General features: G+C 42.5%; 1 protein-coding gene across 4 annotated transcripts in view; it reads right to left on the bottom strand.

Moving 5' to 3' along the window:
* CNKSR3 (CNKSR family member 3) overlaps window positions 1–19545 on the bottom strand; it is an 89395-nt gene that overhangs the window by 12595 nt on the left and 57255 nt on the right. For all 4 annotated transcript variants that reach the window (XM_082731380.1, XM_082731379.1, XM_082731382.1 and 1 more), the window contains 5 exons: window positions 13997–14199; window positions 13470–13557; window positions 8620–8661; window positions 5592–5711; window positions 3360–3419 (listed from right to left, as the gene is read on the bottom strand). In XM_082731380.1, the coding sequence (XP_082587506.1) occupies window positions 3360–3419; window positions 5592–5711; window positions 8620–8661; window positions 13470–13557; window positions 13997–14175 (489 nt within the window). In that variant the 5' untranslated portion in view covers window positions 14176–14199. The remainder of the gene's footprint in view (window positions 1–3359; window positions 3420–5591; window positions 5712–8619; window positions 8662–13469; window positions 13558–13996; window positions 14200–19545) is intronic.

Here is a 19545-nt window from a genome sequence, read left to right as displayed (position 1 = left end):
CTCGAGGCCGGAGTATTTTATTTGGTAACTTATGTAACCAACTGAATCTTCTGACATATTTATAATTATTTTTCTTTAAAAAAAAGCAGCACCTCTGAACACAGTCAAGAGGATGGGAACCAAACATAAGACATCCTTGGCTGAATCTTCTTGCTCAACTGTTGGGACAGGCTCAACGAGAAATGAGCAAATAGCATTAAACTGTACAAACTATCCCTTCAATGTATCTAGGGCCAACGCAAGGCACAGGGAACTGAGAGTTATTTTTCCTGCCACCATAACAACCAGCAGTGTCTTCCCTGAGAGACCTGCACCGTGGGTACCTCAGGGAGATAGTCTACCTCAATCTCTTTCTCTTGAGGCACTGAAAGAAAAAAACAGAATGTGTCTAGGCTCCCTTTTGCCCCTCCATGGCAGATGCTTAACCCATAGTTAGAGACCAATTTCCATAAGTCCATTCAGAATCAGTCCAGCCTAGATAATCTTCTCGGCTTGGGGTTCACTTAAGGTAAAGCTTCACTTTAAAAGATGGTTCTGAGGCTAGGATGTTCTTGTTTATGGATGTGCAATCTTAAAAACCAATCCTAAATGTCCTGAATTGACTTTCCTTCCTAGTGATCCTCATGCATTCATTTCTCAAATATCCTACCAGGTGATGAAGAGAGGTGTTTGGCAGAACACTGGTAAAGAGAGAGCTTGATACCAAAATTCTCCCTGGGGCAGTGACTCTTGCCTATTCTCACCACGAGCCAGACTACTGAAAAATGATGCTTGTTCTGGTTTTCTGCAAAAGGGCAAGGACCCGGAGAAGAATGCATCCATTCTTCAGAGGCTAATTGAATTCCCACATCATCTCAGAGGTAGGGAACAGAAGTATGGATGAGATCCTGTCAAGGTGTTGGACAACTTCAAAAAAGAAGTCATTGAGAATCACTAGATACTGTTAGGCTGACCTTGGAGTGATCCTGACTTCTCAGGTAACCTCCCCCCAAAATGGACTGGAGGCCTAAGATAACCTACTGGCGTTGCTGCAGCCTGGAGGCCAAGATAAACACGGCAAATGTAATGGGTGATTTCCATCCACTACCAACCACAACACTAGGCTTCCTTTAACACATTCTAATACCGGGAGCGCCTGGGTGGCTTGGTAGGTTGAGCATCGGACTCTTGATTTGGGCTTAGGTCATGATCTGGGGCCCTGCATGCGCTTCCGAGCTCAGTGGGGAGTCTGCTTGAGATGCGATGTCTCTCTTTCCCTCTCCCTCTGCCCCTCCCGCTGCTTGCACTCTCTCATTCATACACACATATATACATACATACAAAACTTAACCAGCATTCTGATTTGAAAGTCACAACAACCGTTAAGTGCTAGCTGGAAGGCTGTCCCAGAGCTGGCAGCTGGCATTTTCTACTGCCATTTAAGTGTAAAACATGCAGCATTTAGGGTCAAATACCTAGATTAAGCCCTGGAGAAGTAGGCTCTTACCTACGGTGCCCACCCCCATCTGTAAGATTTAGCAAGTGTCTCACACATTCCAGGTACTCCGTGAACACAAGCTCAATGACTGAAAAGAATGAGTGACATTCTCAAATGGATTGCCAGAAGGAATAAAACAAGTTTTCCCTTTTTTGATCTTTCACAAGATGGAAACCACCTGTGTCTCTAGGATGACTTCTGTATAATCCTGCATGGGATCAACTACATCCACGTCAACCCTGAACCTCTCATCCAGTCTTACTGAGTCTTGTAGGAACTCCAGGAGACGCACCCTTGCATTTGACATTTCACTGCATTCAAAAGCAGCTTGTTTCGTCTCTCATTCAACTCTCATCCTTAAAGCCAAAGGATGGGGGGCTGGTTTGAAGAGGAGAAATCTGTGTGCCTTCTGGTAACAGGATAGCGAACTACACATCTACCCAAGATGAAAACTGCTTTAAGGAGACCAGGGAGAGTCTGCAACCACACAGGTCTGGAGGTTAATTAAACAAGGCAATCACTAAATCGCTGAATGCAAACTTCCACTCTTTAAAAACTGAAATGACCTTCACCGTCCCCCTCAATCCTTCCAACTCCCAAACAGTGTACCGAGTGGCACACAAGTATGTTCTCATTTTGGTTGACCTGAAATATACCAAGTCTCTGACAAGAATGAGGGATGAACCAAGTAATGAATTACGCATTTCATCTTCTGCACCATCCCTGACCTAAAAGCAGAACCTCCCGTGCTGTTACTGCCTATCAGGTGATATGCCAAAAAAAATCCCTATCGCTTCTCAGTGTGTTTTCACAGCAGCTCGACAAAGAAGGCTTAGACACCACCATCTTCCACTCTTTCCTCTGCCAGAACCACACACCATATTTAAAATTCACTGACTGCCTTCAGCAATGTCACTTCTTTCTTGCTACGAATATCAAGCTTGTGTCACAAACCCTCATCAAAGATCATGCCGTTTTATTTTATCAAAAGACGCTGCAGCTCGAGTTCAAAATTCAACACATTATTTCCAACAGATCAGAGGAGTTACCAAATTTCTTCTATTTTTAGAAATTATTTCCTCTTGTCTTAGTTGATTAAATAGCAGATTAGTTCCACAGACACATGCTTCTTTCATACAGATCCAGGAAGCTATTCTAACATTTCTACCCCCATATCAATGTCATCAAAAACTAGCCATATTGTAGGTTACAAAAAGAAAGCATTCAATTAGCTCTACTTTTCACAAATTCAAAATGTTAGAGGGGCTCAAGAAAACCTTTCATGGAGCAGCATTTCCAAAAGGAAGTGAACAGTGTACAAAGACTCTCACAGGAAAAGCAGCCCTGCTTTTTCTATTCAAAAGATTGGGGGTGGGGGGGGCGGGGGGGTACTAAATTTCAGTATCATGCCAAATATTACAAAACACAACTCTGTAAAAAGTATCTACACTGTGTAAAAGTCCCAAAATAGCTTCTCTGGTGATCCATCTAAATTCCATTAAACAACAACAAAAAACTGTATTTTACACATACGGCTACTAATTTCAGTTCTTATAAGAGTGGTTTTCAACCACAAAGAGATCATTGTTTTTAGACTTACGGGTTAACACTTCCAGGGTGCAAAGGAATAATTAACAAGGGTGGGGGGTAAAAACTGGGCAAGGTATGGGAACAAGAGCCATAAAAGACAATTTAAATAATAAATTCCCAACAGCTGGGGATAAGCAGTATGCTAGCAACAGAAATAAACAAAACAGCACCCACGCTCTCACCGCAGATAATAAAATAGGATGAACACGTTGGAACGAAAAGTATAGGGACCACGCGTCACATTTGTTTAAACACACGACAGCTTTTACATTTAACGGATGTGCGCACTTACGTTCTCGGTGGTTCCAGTAATCACGTGCAATCCATCATAGGTTGATTTGATGTACATGCCCTAGAGGGAGTCACAAACATATTAACTCATTACTCCAACATTCAGAAACACAGCCGCCAGGGAGACTTCATCTTATAAAACATTAAAGGCAATCGCTTCGGGACAACACGCATTTCTAAGCCGCCTGAAACTCTGGGAAACCAGAGCCAAGGAGCAGTGAAGGGAGCTCAGAAAGGAACACTCATGAAAGAAATCAGCAGCCGGATCTCTCTGGTATTATAATTTGTGTACTGGGCACGGAGAATTTTCCCATAACTCTGAGGCACCTTCTCAGACTCGCAGAATGAATGAGGCATTTCAAACACGGACTGTTCTCTCCTGACCTTCTCTTGGGTGACACGATATATTCAGATAAATGGGGGATCAGCAGTCATCATGGGTGACTTGCTTAAGCCACCAGCAACCCAGACTAGGATACATGAGCCAAGATTATTAACCGACACGACACAGGGAGTAAATCCGAAACAGGCACCGCTCCGTTTTAAGGGAAGGGTAAAGCCAAATGCACTCCTGCTGACGGGCCTGGTGAGCAAACTCACAGGCAAATGCCATACCATGGAGGAAACATTTCCACTGTTTGATGTACCAGACATAAAAAAATTTTATTAAATGCTCATAAGATTGGGGGAAAGAACAAAAAAGTCGACCGGGCAAAGAGTAGTATCGAATTTGCAATAACATATCAAAGCTGCAATAACGTAGATCTTCCTCAGATATCATTTGGACCCTGAACGTGTCCTGCTCAGCAACCTACACCACTCTGTAGTAAGAATCTCATCAAACGCTAACACCTTCAAGGGTCTTCCCATTCCTCTCCTTTCCTGTTTCTTTCTCTCACAGAGGAATCCCTTTCTCCTGACCTATGCAACTCCTCCTTCCAAAGCATTTGCTTATAGAACTTTCCATCTGAAAACAACAAGTCTACTTCTGCCCGTCTGGGGTATTTCTCTGCTTCAAGCCAGAGCTATAAACTCACCTCCAGGAAGTCTTCCCTGATTAATCTACTATCATCCATCAGGTGAACCCAAGAAGTCTCAACATGCATGTTGCTATGTACTAAGACTGAACTTGTCGATACTCAGTTGATTTTTGTTTTCCTGAGAGCGGAGTCTGCCTTGGCGTCTCCCCACAGCTACCTACACACTAGGCCTTCCTCCTCGCCGCCTTCCTCCTCATCAGTGCCAGCATCAGAACCTGCACAGCCAACAATGACTACACGGGAACCATGTGTCCGGCAGCTGGTACCCAGCACTCCTCATCTAATTTAATACTTTCAACAACTCTGTGAGGCAGTAATTATTAGTGTTCACTTCTGTCAGATGAGGAAACCAAGCTCTCTCAAACTTACAGCCCTGAAAAGCTTATCAGGGAGCCCTGTAGCCTCCCCACTGGAAGATGTAGGTACCGAGGCACAGATCCAGGGAAGGAATCTGCCCGTGTGTACGCTCAGGGCCTGTTCGTATAGGGCTCCTACAGTGCTCATGAAACATTTCTGAACTTGTTTTTAAGAAATCATTTTGTTCCACCGGCTCTTCTCACATTCATCCTAAGTGCTAATACAGACTTTCAGAGCAGATGTTGTTTTGTACCCAGAAACCATCTTTCCTTTGTGTAAATGTTTTATATCTCCCTGCATGGCCAAGTCCTAAAAATAAAATTGTTAAGACAATTCCTTCAAGATATGAGAATATAGTTTAAAAACGGTATTTATTTTTATACACCGAAGACATAAAACATACCAACAGTTCAAGGTGGCAAATTCCTAACTGCATAATGGAAGACAATCGAATTTAATTCTATTCAGAATCATAGTAAAAGCAGTAAGGAGTCAGGAAAAAAAAAAAAAACTTTAATAAATGATAGTATGTTATTATGTGAAAAGGAAGCAAGTATTTCCGGCACCTGGGAGGCTTAGTGGGTTAAGCCCCTGCCTTCAGTTCACGTCATGATTCTGGGGTCTTGGGATCGAGTCCCCAGTCAGGCTCCTGCTCTGCAGGGGGTCCGCTTCTCCCTCTGCCCCGCCCCTCACTCGTTTTCTCAAGCTCTCAATCTCTCTCCCAAATAAATCAATCTTCAAAATAATTAAAAGAAGAAAAGAAAAGAAAAAGAGGAAAGAGAAGAGAAGAGACAAGAAGAAAGGAAAAAGAAAGCAAGTATTGCTAGAATTCTTACCAGGCCTTCCCCAGGTTTAACGTTGGGCAAGTGAACCTCCTCCAGACATGCACACTGGCTCATAACCGGATCCGTAGTAGATCGTATTGTTTTGTCACAGATGCCATTTAAAACCTTGACCTCAAATTGGGAGAGGCAAATAGGAAAGGTTCAATCATTAACCAAGTTTATCTCAATCTGAATTTTAAAGAAATGCACTTCCCCTACAATCCTGAGCTCCCATCAGCAATTATTTTAATAATGCTACTCCATGAAGCCAAGGCATGTGAACTTAGCATTTGCAATCTGTAGAAATGTGGCCACTACTTGGGTGTTTAAAGCGTACAGTCCTTCCAAGAATTATGGCCACTAAAAAGCAGAGACTGCACAGAAACCCCCATTTGGCGGTGGAGGAGAATCACCTCTTCCCAGCCATCTGCATGATGTCTTAGTGATCACTCACATTCTGTGCCTATCAAATACTCACAAGGCGAGAAGAATTTTTTTTTTTTTTGTCTGCAGCTGCTTTTTTTTTTTAATAGATTTTCTTTTTAAAGCAATTTTATTAGGTTTACAGAAAAACTGAGCACAAAGTACAGCATTTCCCTATACTGCCTTCCCCACCCCAACACAATTTCCAGTAATAGCTATAACATGGCTAATAAGAACAAGATATCAAAACATTCTGCATTAGTATGGTACATCTGTTACAACCAATGACCCAAAACTGGTAGCTTTTTATCAAAAGAGAGTCCAGTTTCCATTAGGGTGCACTCTTTGGGGTGTATAGTTCCATAGCATAATGCTATGTATCTACCACTATATACCATACAGACTAATTTCACTACTTAAAACCCCCCTGCTCCACCTCCGTCACCCTCCTGACAATGAACCCTTGGCAATCACTGACCGGCTTACTGTCTCTGGGGTTTGGCCTCTTCCAGAACGTCAAATAATAAGAATCCTACGATACGTAGCCTTTTCAGCTTGGCTGCTTTCCCTTGGTGATGTGCATTTAAGGCTCTGCCATATCTCTTCATGGCTTTATAGATCATTTCTTTTTATGAGTGACTGGAATATCCTGAGTATTCTAAATGACATTCTACTGTCTACATGTGCCAGTTTATACAGTCACCTACTGGAGGACATCTTGGCTGCTTCCAAGTTTTGGCAATTGTGAATAAACCTGCTATAACATTCTGTGTAGGTTTTCTGTAATTAGGTAAATACCCAGGGGTCTAACTGCTAGGTAAGGGGGTAAGAGTAGGCTTGGTTTTCCAAGAAACTCCTGCAGTATCTTCCAAAGGGGCTGTACCATTCTGCATTCCCACCAGCAATCAACTACTTCTCTAATCCTTGCCAACATTTGTTGTTGTCATGTTTTGGGTTTTAGTCATTCTAACAGGTGTGTAGTGGTGTCTCACTACTGTTTTAATTTGCAATTCCCTAATGAAACTGGATGCTGAACACTGTTCCCTATATTCATTTGTCAAATGCCTATCTTCTTTGGAGGCGTCTGTTCAGATCCTTTGCCCACTTTTTAACTGGGTTTATTTTCTTATTATTGCGTTTCAACAGTTCTTTGTATATTTTGGATACAAGTTATCTGGTATGTGTTTTAAGAATACTTGCTCCCTGTCTTTGGCTTGTCTTTGGATCCTCTTAACACTGCATTTCATGGAGCAAAGCGTTCCATCTCAAGGAGATCTACCTTGCCAGTTTTTCTTTCATGGATTCTATCTTTGGTGTTTTTGTTTTTGTTTTTTTAAAGATTTTATTTATTTATTTGACAGAGAGAAATCACAAGTAGATGGAGAGGCAGGCAGAAAGAGAGAGGGAAGCAGGCTCTCTGCTGAGCAGAGAGCCCAATGCGGGACTCGATCCCAGGACTCTGAGATCATGACCTGAGCCGAAGGCAGCGGCTTAACCCACTGAACCACCCAGGCGCCCCCTATCTTTGGTGTTTTATCTAAACATTCATCAGCAAACATAAGGTTAACCTAGATTTTCTCCTGTTATAATTTAGGCAATAAATAGATTCGTGCTTGGGGCACCTGCTCAGTAGGTTAAAGCCTCTGCCTTCGGCTCAGGTCATGATCCCAAGTCCTAGGATCAAGCCCCGAATCGGGCTCTCTGCTCAGCAGGGAGCCTGTTTCCCCCTCTCTGTTTGCCTCTCTGCCTACTTATGATCTCTGTCTGTCAAATAAATAAATTTTTAAAAATCGAAAAAAAAAATAGATTTGTGTTTTATATTTAGGATGTATGATCTTTTTAGTGATGGCTCACATTCTCCGACCCCAAACGTTGACAAGGTAAAATTTTTGAGCCATGAAGATCCTTGGTAAGTGGTCTCCAGGTAAAAATAACCATGGTTACATGTGGTGGTTTCCTCCAGTCAGATTCATCTAACCTTTCAAAATTAAGCCACCAAAGAAATCAGGAAATTCCAAAGAGGATTTTTTTTTTCCAAGGGGGAGAATCCAAGAAGTGACACTTCTTACATTCCCCCAATTTGTTTAGCTTCCCTATTTATGGAAAATATATTTATAGCTGTTTCATTGCTAAATTCCTCAACATCAGTGGGAGGAAGGCCTTATCAAAAGAGCACAGGCCAGCTTATGTCAAAGGGAGGAAGCAATGATGACTAAGTCACAAAATTTCTTTAAACAATCACAGCACATCCCCCACCTCCATCATAAGGTTTTGGCCAAGGATTTTTTTTTTTTAATCAAAATGTTCCTAAAGTGAAATCTGTGGATCAGTGTACCTTGATTACCAGCCTAGCTAGTAATTTAAGTATAACTGTACCTACTGAAATGTTAGAAGACAAGAGACCTCCATCTACCCAAGCACAGGAATTTTCACAGTAGTCATTTTCTTCTTGTTATTAAATAACTTTCATTCTTCCCTTTTGACCTTAAGTCCCCAAAACCCAGTATTTCAAAGTATATCCTGAAGGAATTAGCCACAGAATTCTTGCTCGAATTGATGTGAGTTCCACTGGTTTGGGGAAAGGAATTTTACAGTAATTTTTAAAAGGTATACTTACTACAGTTAAAACTTTATCCTCCATTTCTGCAACAAGGCAATCCTAATGAAGGAAAGAAGAATAAAACTGTAAGAGCTAGAAACTTCCAAAAACTGTTGGCTTAGCTCTATAGGTACTTCCTGGAGCCCAAGATGTGGCTGGCACGCCCCTGACCCTGCAACCCAAGGAGTCCTGCACTGAATTCAGAGGGCACAGAGCGGGGCATCCAACCCCTCCCAAGGCTCTGCCCTCTCCTGAACAAAGGAGCTTATCATCCAAGGAATGCATTTGACCAATTATTTTATCAGAAAACCTATGAAAAATAACTGAACTGAAACCCACCGACCATCTAGACTGGGCAGAGAGCAGTAAGCCAGAAGTCAAGTCCAAGAAACCTGAACAATGGCTCCTGAACGTGACCCCACACTCAGCCAGCCCCTGGCCAACAAGCCAGGAATCTTTTAGCTCTGGGCCTGCCTATAAGAATAGCTTTCAAATAAGGGCTTGAGTAAACGTAGCCACAGAAGTTTATTTTAAGCACCACCGAGATTAAATCAGATATCTCAGCCCTTAATAAATGAAAAAGGTTCAACAAAACATTCATTAACACACTGCCAAAAAAGTGGTCTTGAGGTATGCTATTGATGACATTAAATAAAGGGCTGGAATGCAAAGCATTATTTACTCAGCTTGAGAACAAAAGACTCAGAACTGTACGAACCTGGTTGGCTGATGATAGGAGTCACCATTGTCCTGTCTAAAAGTGGTCAGAGTGAAGCCGCTGACGTCAAACTCTCACAGTTAACCTTCTAGAACTGGTCTACAGCAGAGGTTTCCCACCCACGGGGCACAGTACACAGGACAAAAGGGGACTAGATTCTTTATAGTTCTTTTGCACCATTAAGTCTAGTCTAATCCCAAACTAGGACATTCTAATTCTTTCATGGACATGAAAGATATTAATCAACTCTGTTGAAATTGTCAAAGATTTTTACTTCAATCAAAAGTCATTTGAGGTCATTTCTCTACTATCATGGGGTGGGGGGGGGCTGGGTTAGAAATGTATGATACTCTACCCTACACAATTCTGTAATCAGATTTTTGGGGTCTTCCTAAAAAAATTCTCTACTAGGGCGCCTGGGTGGCTCAGTGGGTTGGGCCTCTGTCTTCGGCTCAGGTCATGATCTCAGGGTCCTGGGATCAAGTCCCACATTGTGCTCTCTGCTCAGCAGGGAGCCTGCTTCCCCCTCTCTCTCTGCCTGCCTCTCTGCCTACTTGTGATCTCTCTCTGTCAAATAAACAAAATCCTAAAAAAAAAAAAATTCTCTATTAGATTAAAAAATGTGGGAAACAATACTACTCCATTTCTCCCAAAATTTACAGATTCTCAGGAAAAGAGCAGCCAAGTAAGGACACACTTTAAAAAAGAAGTTTAGAAATGTATTTTTACATGTGTAAATCTGATATAAACTCAAACTACAGAAGCAATTTCTGTAAGACAGAATAATCATAGCTCAAAAATGTGCTGTTCCTCCTCCCTCTTGTGCACAGAACTAAGCCATCAACTACCACCACGGTTCAACCCCTATTAAAACCATTGGAAAGAAAGAATTATTAAATAAATACCAATTTTAGCAAACAATACTTATGTTGTCTTGTGCTAGAAATAAAACTAATCATACATGTTTATGATTTTTTTTACTATAAATCCCAAAATGACATGGGCCCTGCCACCCTCCTGAGATAATCACCCACAGGCAAAGGGCTCCTCTGGATATACCAAAGCCCACAACTCAAGGCAGCTATGGGCTCTCGTGGTTCCTGACACTTAATTCCCTGACAGATCCAAGAAGCCACCAAGAAAATGGGCTCCATGCAGCATTAGAACCAAGGTGTGAGAGGGACTCTCCTGCCTCCCAAAACTATTCCAGTCAGCATGCAAAAGAGCTCCCTTTTTACCTTCCGCCACCATGAACATAGGTTCCCACACCCGTTTCTACTGGGAGGAAGCAGCTGCAGGCATGACTTCATGTTGTTTGGCATAAAGGCAATGGAATGGGAAAAAGAAGCTCTGGAACCAAGTCACCCCTCGGGAGCCAGGCAGTGGAGCTGATCTCTGTCATATCCCTTGGGTCACCCAGATCAGCAGACTTAGGCCAGCCTACTGGGCAGACCCCCCGCCAGGGCCACCATCGGGTGCCCCTTCCTTCATGGCTCTTCCTCATTCTACCTTCTTACCAATGGAGGAGACTTCAGCAACCTGTCACCCTCTCTGTGCTGTCTCTTCCTGTAAAGCAGGCATGATAAACCCTAACTCAGAGATCTGCTGAGAAGTAAATGTGGTAACAGATGTCAAAGATGTCACATGCACCTGAGACACAACCAGCACCCAATAAATGCTCTCGTGGCTTCTTTTTCCTCTGCTTCCATGGCCATCTCACTTCCTGTTCAGTCCTTCTGGGCTTTCTAATGCTCATTCCCCCCAATTTTTTTCCACAGTGGAACTCTGGTGCCTGCCATTGTCATTTCATCTCTCACCCCTGTGACTGCAGTTTTCATGTCATTGCCACTTCACGGGGACAGACGGAAGATACAGCCCTTCCCATCCGAGTTTCCCTCGTAGGACGGTAGAGCCTGAAAACTGGACAGGAACTCTATCTGTGGACTTGGTGTGGGATGGCAGCTGAGGCACACTTACAAGAAGGGTGCAGTCTCCTCACAGGGGAAAAAGCAGCAGCTCTTTACCCTTCAGATCAGGAGATGGACACATTATCCTTAAACGGAAAGATGCAGACAACGTGACAAGAAAGAGAAGGGCGGATGACAACACACAGGGAAGAAAAGGAGCAGAAGCATAAGCAAACCGCTCTCCTCACAGATGGAGACAAAAGGAGTAAGACCCAAAGAGAACATGTTCCTTGTCACTGGATGAAGGACACAACTTTCATTCCTTAAATTTCCCAGAGAAAAGGAATAAATGGAAAAGACAGGTTTCTTCCGGAAAAGTCAAGAGACCTTCTGCCAAGAAGTTCTGGAGAAAACTATTCTTCTCCTCATTGGAAGACAGTGTGAAGTCTTCTGGCTCATTCAGTCTTGTTGCTGCTGTCACACGGCATATAGAAAAAGGCATTCAGCTCATTCATCAAGTTTGTTATTTCTAATTTGTGTGCACACAAACATTCCACTTGCCAAGGCACCTGTGTTCTCTAATTGCTAAAGAAAACATATGTTCACAAGAGCTAAACATCTTTCTCAATCTAAGTTCATAAAATGATACTCCCATGTATATTCATATTTTGCCAGTTTCAGACCATCCTTAAAAATTGTTCAAATTTTAAAAACAACCAAAAAAAAAAAAAAAAAACCAAAAACAGAAAAAAAAAGAGCAATATACTTGTTGACTTTCTCTCCTTAAATCATCAACTTTGTTTCCAGAAAACCAGTATAAGGCATGATTTTTTTATATTTCCTACTCTATGCTATTATTTCTTATGGATACTGTACTTTACATATATTATCTCATTTTATCTTTCTACCAATCTTTTGAGGTAAATATTATTATTTTAAAATAAAACATTTTACATTATATCTCTATATCTAATTTTACACAAATACATACATGCGGTTAAGTAATATTCTTTGTAAATGAAAGAAGTGCTTCTTTTCCATCCCAGGGTAGAGGGGGTTTGGCTCTTTTGCTCCATCCCCAATTCTCTCCCTGCCAAAGAAAACCCAACTTTTCTTTTCTTCCAAATTGCCTACTGCACTTATGCCTTTGTATGCAGGTTTCTGGATGTGTGTGTATTACAAATACATATACGCCTACATTTTTATATTTTGGGGGAGGTCACCATTTGCCATTATATTACACTTTTTTTTTCCTTTTTTTTCTTATTGAACAATAACTGCTAGAAATCCTGCCAAATCATCTGGTAAGGTAAATATTAGTATTCCCATGTTACAGACAAAAAAACTGAGGTTCCTAAGTTTTAAGTGACCCATCCAAGGTCTCAGGGTTAATTAGTGTAGAGGTAGGATTTGAACCCATGGTTATCTCTGAAGCACCCGCTCAATGAGCACCAAAGGGAAAACAAAAACCATACCTCTTGTGTCCCCTAAGTTGGGCTGAATTTCTTCCGATAAGTGTCAAAGTCTCATCAGCTGATTTATCAAAAGTATTATATCTCATTTGTTTAAATACACATTTAAAAATCACTAATTCTCATGTGCCAGGCAGTGTGAGGCCTGCAGAAGGGGCAAACGTGACAAGTCGGCAGGGAGCCTTCTCCTGAGGTGAACAGCTCAGGATCTGTAGTTCTCACGGTGACATTTCTTTTCTACCATCAGTCTTTAACAATCAATACTTCTGTGACCATCAGGAAAGCACCCGAAGACGACACAGGAAGCCCTTTTCCTCCAGACAGGCACAGAGTCACACCAGTCCATTTACTCAAGCGTCATCTTCTCAAAGAAGGTCACCCCGCCCCATACCTAAACCTGAATTCCTCCTCAATCTTTCCCGTGCTCCTTCCTTCCTTAGCATTCCTTAACTTCAGGCCATGCAGTTCCTCCAGAGCTTCTATTCAAAAAATTAAGTGCTCATACAGTTTAGAGAAAGTACAGGCCTATTAGCTCCATTATTTTAAAAAAAACAAAAGAAGGCAATCTTTGATGTAAAGTCCACTGGTTATTTTCCAGAAACCATCTGTACAATGCATCTCATTAAAAGCCTTTCATCTCTCCCCAGTTGCGAGAAATGGGGAAAAAAATGGCAAGGGACAGAAAAGCAAAAAGCACGTGGTCCCTGTGAGGAAGAGGACAGGGCAGAGGGAAGAAACAATGTCAGAAAGCAACAGTGATGATGTACTGACCTTCTGCACGGTAGTGGTCAGGTCCAGGCAAAGCTGAATGATTTTGTTCTTGGTTACTGAGAAATCCGTGATCCCCGTAAATGGAGCCCTAGAAAGCAACAAATGTTCTTTTAAAAAGGGGGGCGAGCGGCACCAGGATCCTGCACCGTACACGGAGAAGCACGGCCACAGCACAGGCTGGCTTCAAAGACGGGTCATGCAACTGCTTCCTCTCAAAAACAGGAATCCAAACAGAATAAAGGCAGAGAAGTGCTAGATAAAAACACATCAGAAATGAGCCTTCAGAGGTCAAGCACAGCTTCATATGGTTCCAGGCCTTCCCCAAGGGGAGCTTAATTTGTTCCTACTATTCACCCTTTCAGGAGCTTCCACAGGGACCTAAAAACCCCCCACTGAGCCAGATCTCCTGCATTGGTACAGTGGAAGGGACAGGCAAGGGACCCCAGCTCACTTCCCAGACAATGGACAGGCCTGTGTGCAGCTCGGGCCCTCCCCTGACTGGATGGTCGAGGTCATGCATCACTTACCGGTCCAGCCAAGCCAACAAGGCCTTAGCAGCACCTATTAGCTCCACCACAGAAGTCAGGAACTCATTGGGGGGCTTGTGGGAAGTGTTTCCATCGTAAGCTGGACTTTTCCTCCGGCTACTTATGTAATTTTGTAAGTTGTGAGAAGAGGCTCGCAGTTTCAGAACTAAGTTCTTCATATTGTCAGTTTCTAGGCCATAATTCTGTAGAAAAGAAAATCAAAGAGAAAAATTCAAAACAATCAACAACATCCAAACTCTCATAATTACCTCAAAAGCCCACTGAGCAACTTGAATAACTCCTACGACAGCCACAAAACCCTACACGATTTACCCACAGGGCTGATCTTTCCCACTCCAGCCTTTTCTGTCCTTCCTCCAGTGTACTCTGGTCCCAGTGACTTTGTTCTTGCTAGTTCCTCTTTTCAAATGCTCCTGCCACAAATATTTGCATGAACAGCTCTTTTTTATACTTACCTAGTAGCCCAAAGGTTCCCTCCTCTTTGAGGGTTCCTTGACTATCTAGAACAGTTTCTTCACCTGAGGCTTACTGACATTGAAAGCCCACTGTCTGTGTTTTGGTTGGGTGAGGAGGAAAGGGAGGATTCCTGTACACCGCAAGACGTTTAGCAGCACCCCCGGCCAACTGTACCCTCTCCCTAGTTGTGACAACCAAAGATGTCTCCAGATGTTGCCAAATGCCCCTTCAGGTAACTGTCACCTCTCTGAACTGTCCTGTTTGGCACCATCTTTCTTCACAGAGATGCAAAGTCTGAGAGAGCCAAGTTCCGTGTCTGGCAAACGACCATACTGGCAGCACAGAAGACAACAGAGTAGCCCCTGAGTAGATGCATTTCCACCAGGTGAGACTCACCTGCCCAGAAACAGCATCACTGACCAAATGTCAACTCCCCTGAAATACAATTTCCACCTCTTGAGTTTCTCACCTGTGTTCTTTCTGGATAACGTTCAACTGACTCAGGTGCTTTGAAAAAATGAGTTTTGTGTGATAGATAGAGAACAAATCCCAGAGGACAACACCTACATCTCAGATAACTTTGGTGGGAGGTGGGATGGATTTCTGGGTTCAACCGCATGTACATATCCCAAGTTGGTGTTTCTTTGTTTTAACCAAAAAATGAAGATATTTCTGGATTCTATTATACTGTTGAAACAGCATCCCAAAGTCAGAATGCGGTGCCATTTAAATTCTGGGATAACAGAATGACCAATAAAATGGAACATTTACTCTCTGCCATCTCGAGGCTGGGCTAAGTCCTCAACAAGTATTATCTCAGGGAAAGAGCACATGAAAATGGGAATGATAGGATATCTATTTTCTAGGTAAGGAAACTAAAGCACAGAGCCATTAAATAAATTCTCCAAAGTCACACAGCTCATCTGTGGAGAGGAAGGCCATCGGCACCAAGGGCACAACGCTTCGATCGCCATGCTGCACAACCCCCATCCGTGCTCCCTGCCCAAGAGAGGACAGAAGAAGACAGAAAGCAGGACAGATAGTAAATGAGGAAAAGAAGAGTGGCCAGTGGCCTTGGATCTACACAAACTAACAAGCTGCTTACCTCCCCCCCAAGTTCTGTCTTGACCTATTCCATGCCCTGATGTTCAAGAAGTCAATGTTTGCATAGTAATAAAAGTTCCAAGTAATTTCTGGGGACATTGGCTACAGACACTATAGCTGGGTTTTCACTGCAGTGAAATGTTCGTGAAGCTTAAATGTATGTTGCTGCCTATAATAAAATTAAAAGTGCTTTTTTAAAAAAGATTTTATTTATTTATTTGATAGACAGAGATCACAAGTAGGCAGAGAGGCAGACAGAGAGACGGGGGGAAGCAGGCTCCCTGCCGAGCAGAGAGCCGGACACAGGGCTCAATCCCAGGACGCTGAGATCATGACCTGAGTGGAAGGCAGAGGCTTTAATCCACTGAGCCACCTAGGCACCCCTAAAAAGTGCTTTTTAGGGGCGCCTGGGTGGCTCAGTGGGTTAAGCCGCTGCCTTCGGCTCAGGTCATGATCTCAGGGTCCTGGGATCGAGTCCCACATCGGGCTCTCTGCTCAGCAGGGAGCCTGCTTCCTCCTCTCTCTCTCTGCCTGCCTCTCTGCCTACTTGTGATCTCTCCCTGTCAAATAAATAAATAAAATCTTTAAAAAAAAAAAAAAGTGCTTTTTAAAAATTTTAGGTACACACACAAAACAGACAATCATATAAAAAAATGTGCAGAAGATATGAACAGATACTTCTCCAATGAAGACATACAAATGGCTATCAGACACATGAAAAAATGTTCATCATCACTAGCCATCAGGGAGATTCAAATTAAAACCACATTGAGATACACCATTTAGAATGGCCAAAATTAGCAAGACAGGAAACAACACGTGTTGGAGGGGATGTGGAGAAAGGGGAACCCTCTTCCACTGTTGGTGGGAATGCAAGTTGGTGTAACCACTTTGGAGAACAGTGTGGAGATTCCTCAAGAAATTAAAAATAGAGCTTCCCTATGACCCTGCAATTGCACTACTGGGTATTTACCCCCAAAATACAGATGGAGTGAAAAGAAGGGCCATCTCTACCCCAATGTTTATAGCAGCAATGGCCACGGTCGCCAAACTGTAGAAAGAACCAAGATGCCCTTCAACAGACGAATGGATAATGAAGATGTGGTCCATATACACTATGGAGTATTATGCCTCTGTCAGAAAGGATGAATACCCAACTTTTGTAGCAACATGGACGGGACTGGAAGAGATTATGCTGAGTGAAATAAGTCAAGCAAAGAGAGTCAATTATCATATGGTTTCACTTATTTGTGGAGCATAACAAATAACATGGAGGACAAGTGGAGATGGAGAGGAGAAGGGAGTTGAGGGAAATTGGAAGGGGAGGTGAACCATGAGAGACTATGGACTCTGAAAAACAATCTGAGGGGTGTGAAGGGGTGGGGGGTGGGAGGTTGGAGGAACCAAGTGGTGGGTATTATAGAGGGCACGGATTGCATGGAGCACTGGGTGTGGTGCAAAAACTATGAATACTGTTAGGCCGAAAATAAATTTAAAAAATTAAAAAAAAATTTAGGTAGACATTTTGAAAAGAATAGAGTACAACTAAAAAAAAAAAAAAAAAGAAAGAAAAATAACTCCTCAGAACCATTAACCAGAAGCTGTCTTTTGCAAGCTTTAAAATTTTCACAAAGATTCATCATTTCATAATTTTACAAAGTAAAATTTCATAATACATAGGAGTGTTTTGTATTGACAGTAATGTTCTATCCAAATCTTATATTCCTTCATTTTTTCCTGTCATTTTCTGCAGACAAAAATATGACTTTGTCCTTCAACAAAGAAGACAAAAATATGAAGATGGAGTTTCAGTGTGCTTTTTAAATCCAGAGAATCAAAGACTCACAAGTGAATGGATAAAGAGCCACATGACAAGCTTGTTTTGAAGGACTTGTGACTGATTAAAGGAACTGTCCCCTCATTCAGTCAATTACTCAGCCTGCCAACTTCTACCAAGAGTTCTGAACTAAAAGCAGAAAAGTCAGCTTTCTAGACTAAATGTCACCAGAAATGACTTGGAACTCTTATGACTACACACAAACATTTACTTCTTGAACTCAAAGAGGTTTAAATGCATTTTAGTACAGCAAGAAGTGTTAAACGTCCATCTCCTACAAACCTGCCACTTTTAATATAAAATAAAGGGGGAGCATAGCTTCTCGTTAACCGGTTCTTTTCATTTCCACTCAATGTGCTCTGTTTCTGGTTTCCCACCCAAAACAAACCACAGGACTGGAAGGAGGGATAGATGCAGCTTTAACAAGATAGAAAAGAGGAGCAAAGGAAGGATAATGCCTTCCCTTTCCACCCCATTCCACACAAGAAGAGAACAAGACACTAATTATATTCCCGCAAGAGAACCTCTAACGCAGAAACATAGCCAGGAAAGGATGACTGACTTAAGTGCCCCACAGTGAAAGACAGAAAATGAATAATTTCCCAGACCAGATCCAATTATCTTCCCTCAAAGTTGTCCCCTTCAGAAATTATGCTAAGATAAAAGGATAAAGAAGATACAAACCACGTAAGAAATGAAACGAGTCTCTGAAAATCTATACACACACAGACTCCCTTGGGCTGGGGGTCTCGCTTCATTAGAGCTCAGCCATCCGGGGGTTATCTTCCGGTCTGGCTGGGGAAATCACACAGGAGGCAGAAGAGAAGGAAAAAGGCCGATTCTCACTCTACTGGTGCCTTAAGTACACACATTTTAGCTAAGATGAAACTTCTCCTTCTCTTTTACTTTCTTTCTCTATTCCTCCGATCTAACATGTGTGATGACGGAGGGCCAGAGACACAGTCTACACCATCTCACTAACTTGGCACAACTGAGTCACAACCTAAGAGAAATATTCCACATTCTTTTCTTAAAGGCATTTAATACACTCATCAGCAAGATCCAGTTAAATTCAGAATTTTAGCAAAGATTACTTTCCCGGCATGATTTCTCCCCATAAAGAAGGTAACATTTTTCATGATTTGCCATAGATGGGTAAAAGATGAAATGAGTAATCTCAGGGATATACGAGTGCACAGAAGTGCCCTGGGCAGGTAAATACATTACAGGTATTTCATTTAATCATACATTTAGGGGCATCACTTGACATGTGCTACCGATCCCCACTTTATTCTCCTTCTCAACCTACTTCAACCTTAAACAATACGGGGTGTCTGGGTGGCTCAGTCGGTTAAGCATCTGACTCGGGTCCTGATCTCATCAGGATTGCGAGATGGAGTCCTTGCAACTGGTTCTGAGCTGGGCGTGGAGTCCTGCTTGAGATTCTTTCTACCTCCCTCTCTGCCCCTCCCCCCTTGCGTATGTTCTCTCTCTCTCTCCAAACTAAAATCTTTAAGACATATATAATGCTTTATAGTTAACTAATTATAAAATATTTAATGTGTGTGTGTGTGTGCCTTCCTTAGTAACTAGGGTCTGGTTGATTTGGCAACAAAAATGGGTTACCATTTTACCTTCTTACCCTCAATCACACCCTCCAGACCAGTGCTAGTAAGCAGAACTTGTTGCAGTTAGGGAAATGTTCCCTATCTGCACTGTCCAAATATGGTAGACACCGACCCCCAGTAGCTATGACCTAAAATATAGCTTAGTGCGACCGAGGAAGTGAATTTTAGTTCGTTTTAACTTATTTTAATTTAGATAGCTGCATGTGGCAAATAGCTGTCCTGCTGAAAGAGCAGCTCGAGTGTCTGCCCCGGACAGGGGGAGAAAACCTGGGCTCCGACTCATTCAGTCCTGAGAAGTGGTCTTGGTTCTGCCTCACAATCAAGTCCCCAGTCAGTATTTGCAAAAGGCAGTGGTGTTGTCTCCTGGCTCTCTTCTCTACCCATGACTGGCTGTCTCTGGGGCCATCTGCTCACTGGTTTTGGAATCTTTACCCATAGCTATTCCCTAGTGTAGGCTTTTATCCATTCTATCCGCCCTGTTCTCTCCAGAACTTTCCAGTGGT

The sequence above is a fragment of the Mustela nivalis genome (assembly GCF_964662115.1).
Source record: "Mustela nivalis genome assembly, chromosome: 5".
NCBI classification, from domain to species: domain Eukaryota; kingdom Metazoa; phylum Chordata; class Mammalia; order Carnivora; family Mustelidae; genus Mustela; species Mustela nivalis.
Note: the sequence above shows the minus strand (reverse complement) of the source record. Positions and strands in the feature narration are given on the sequence as shown.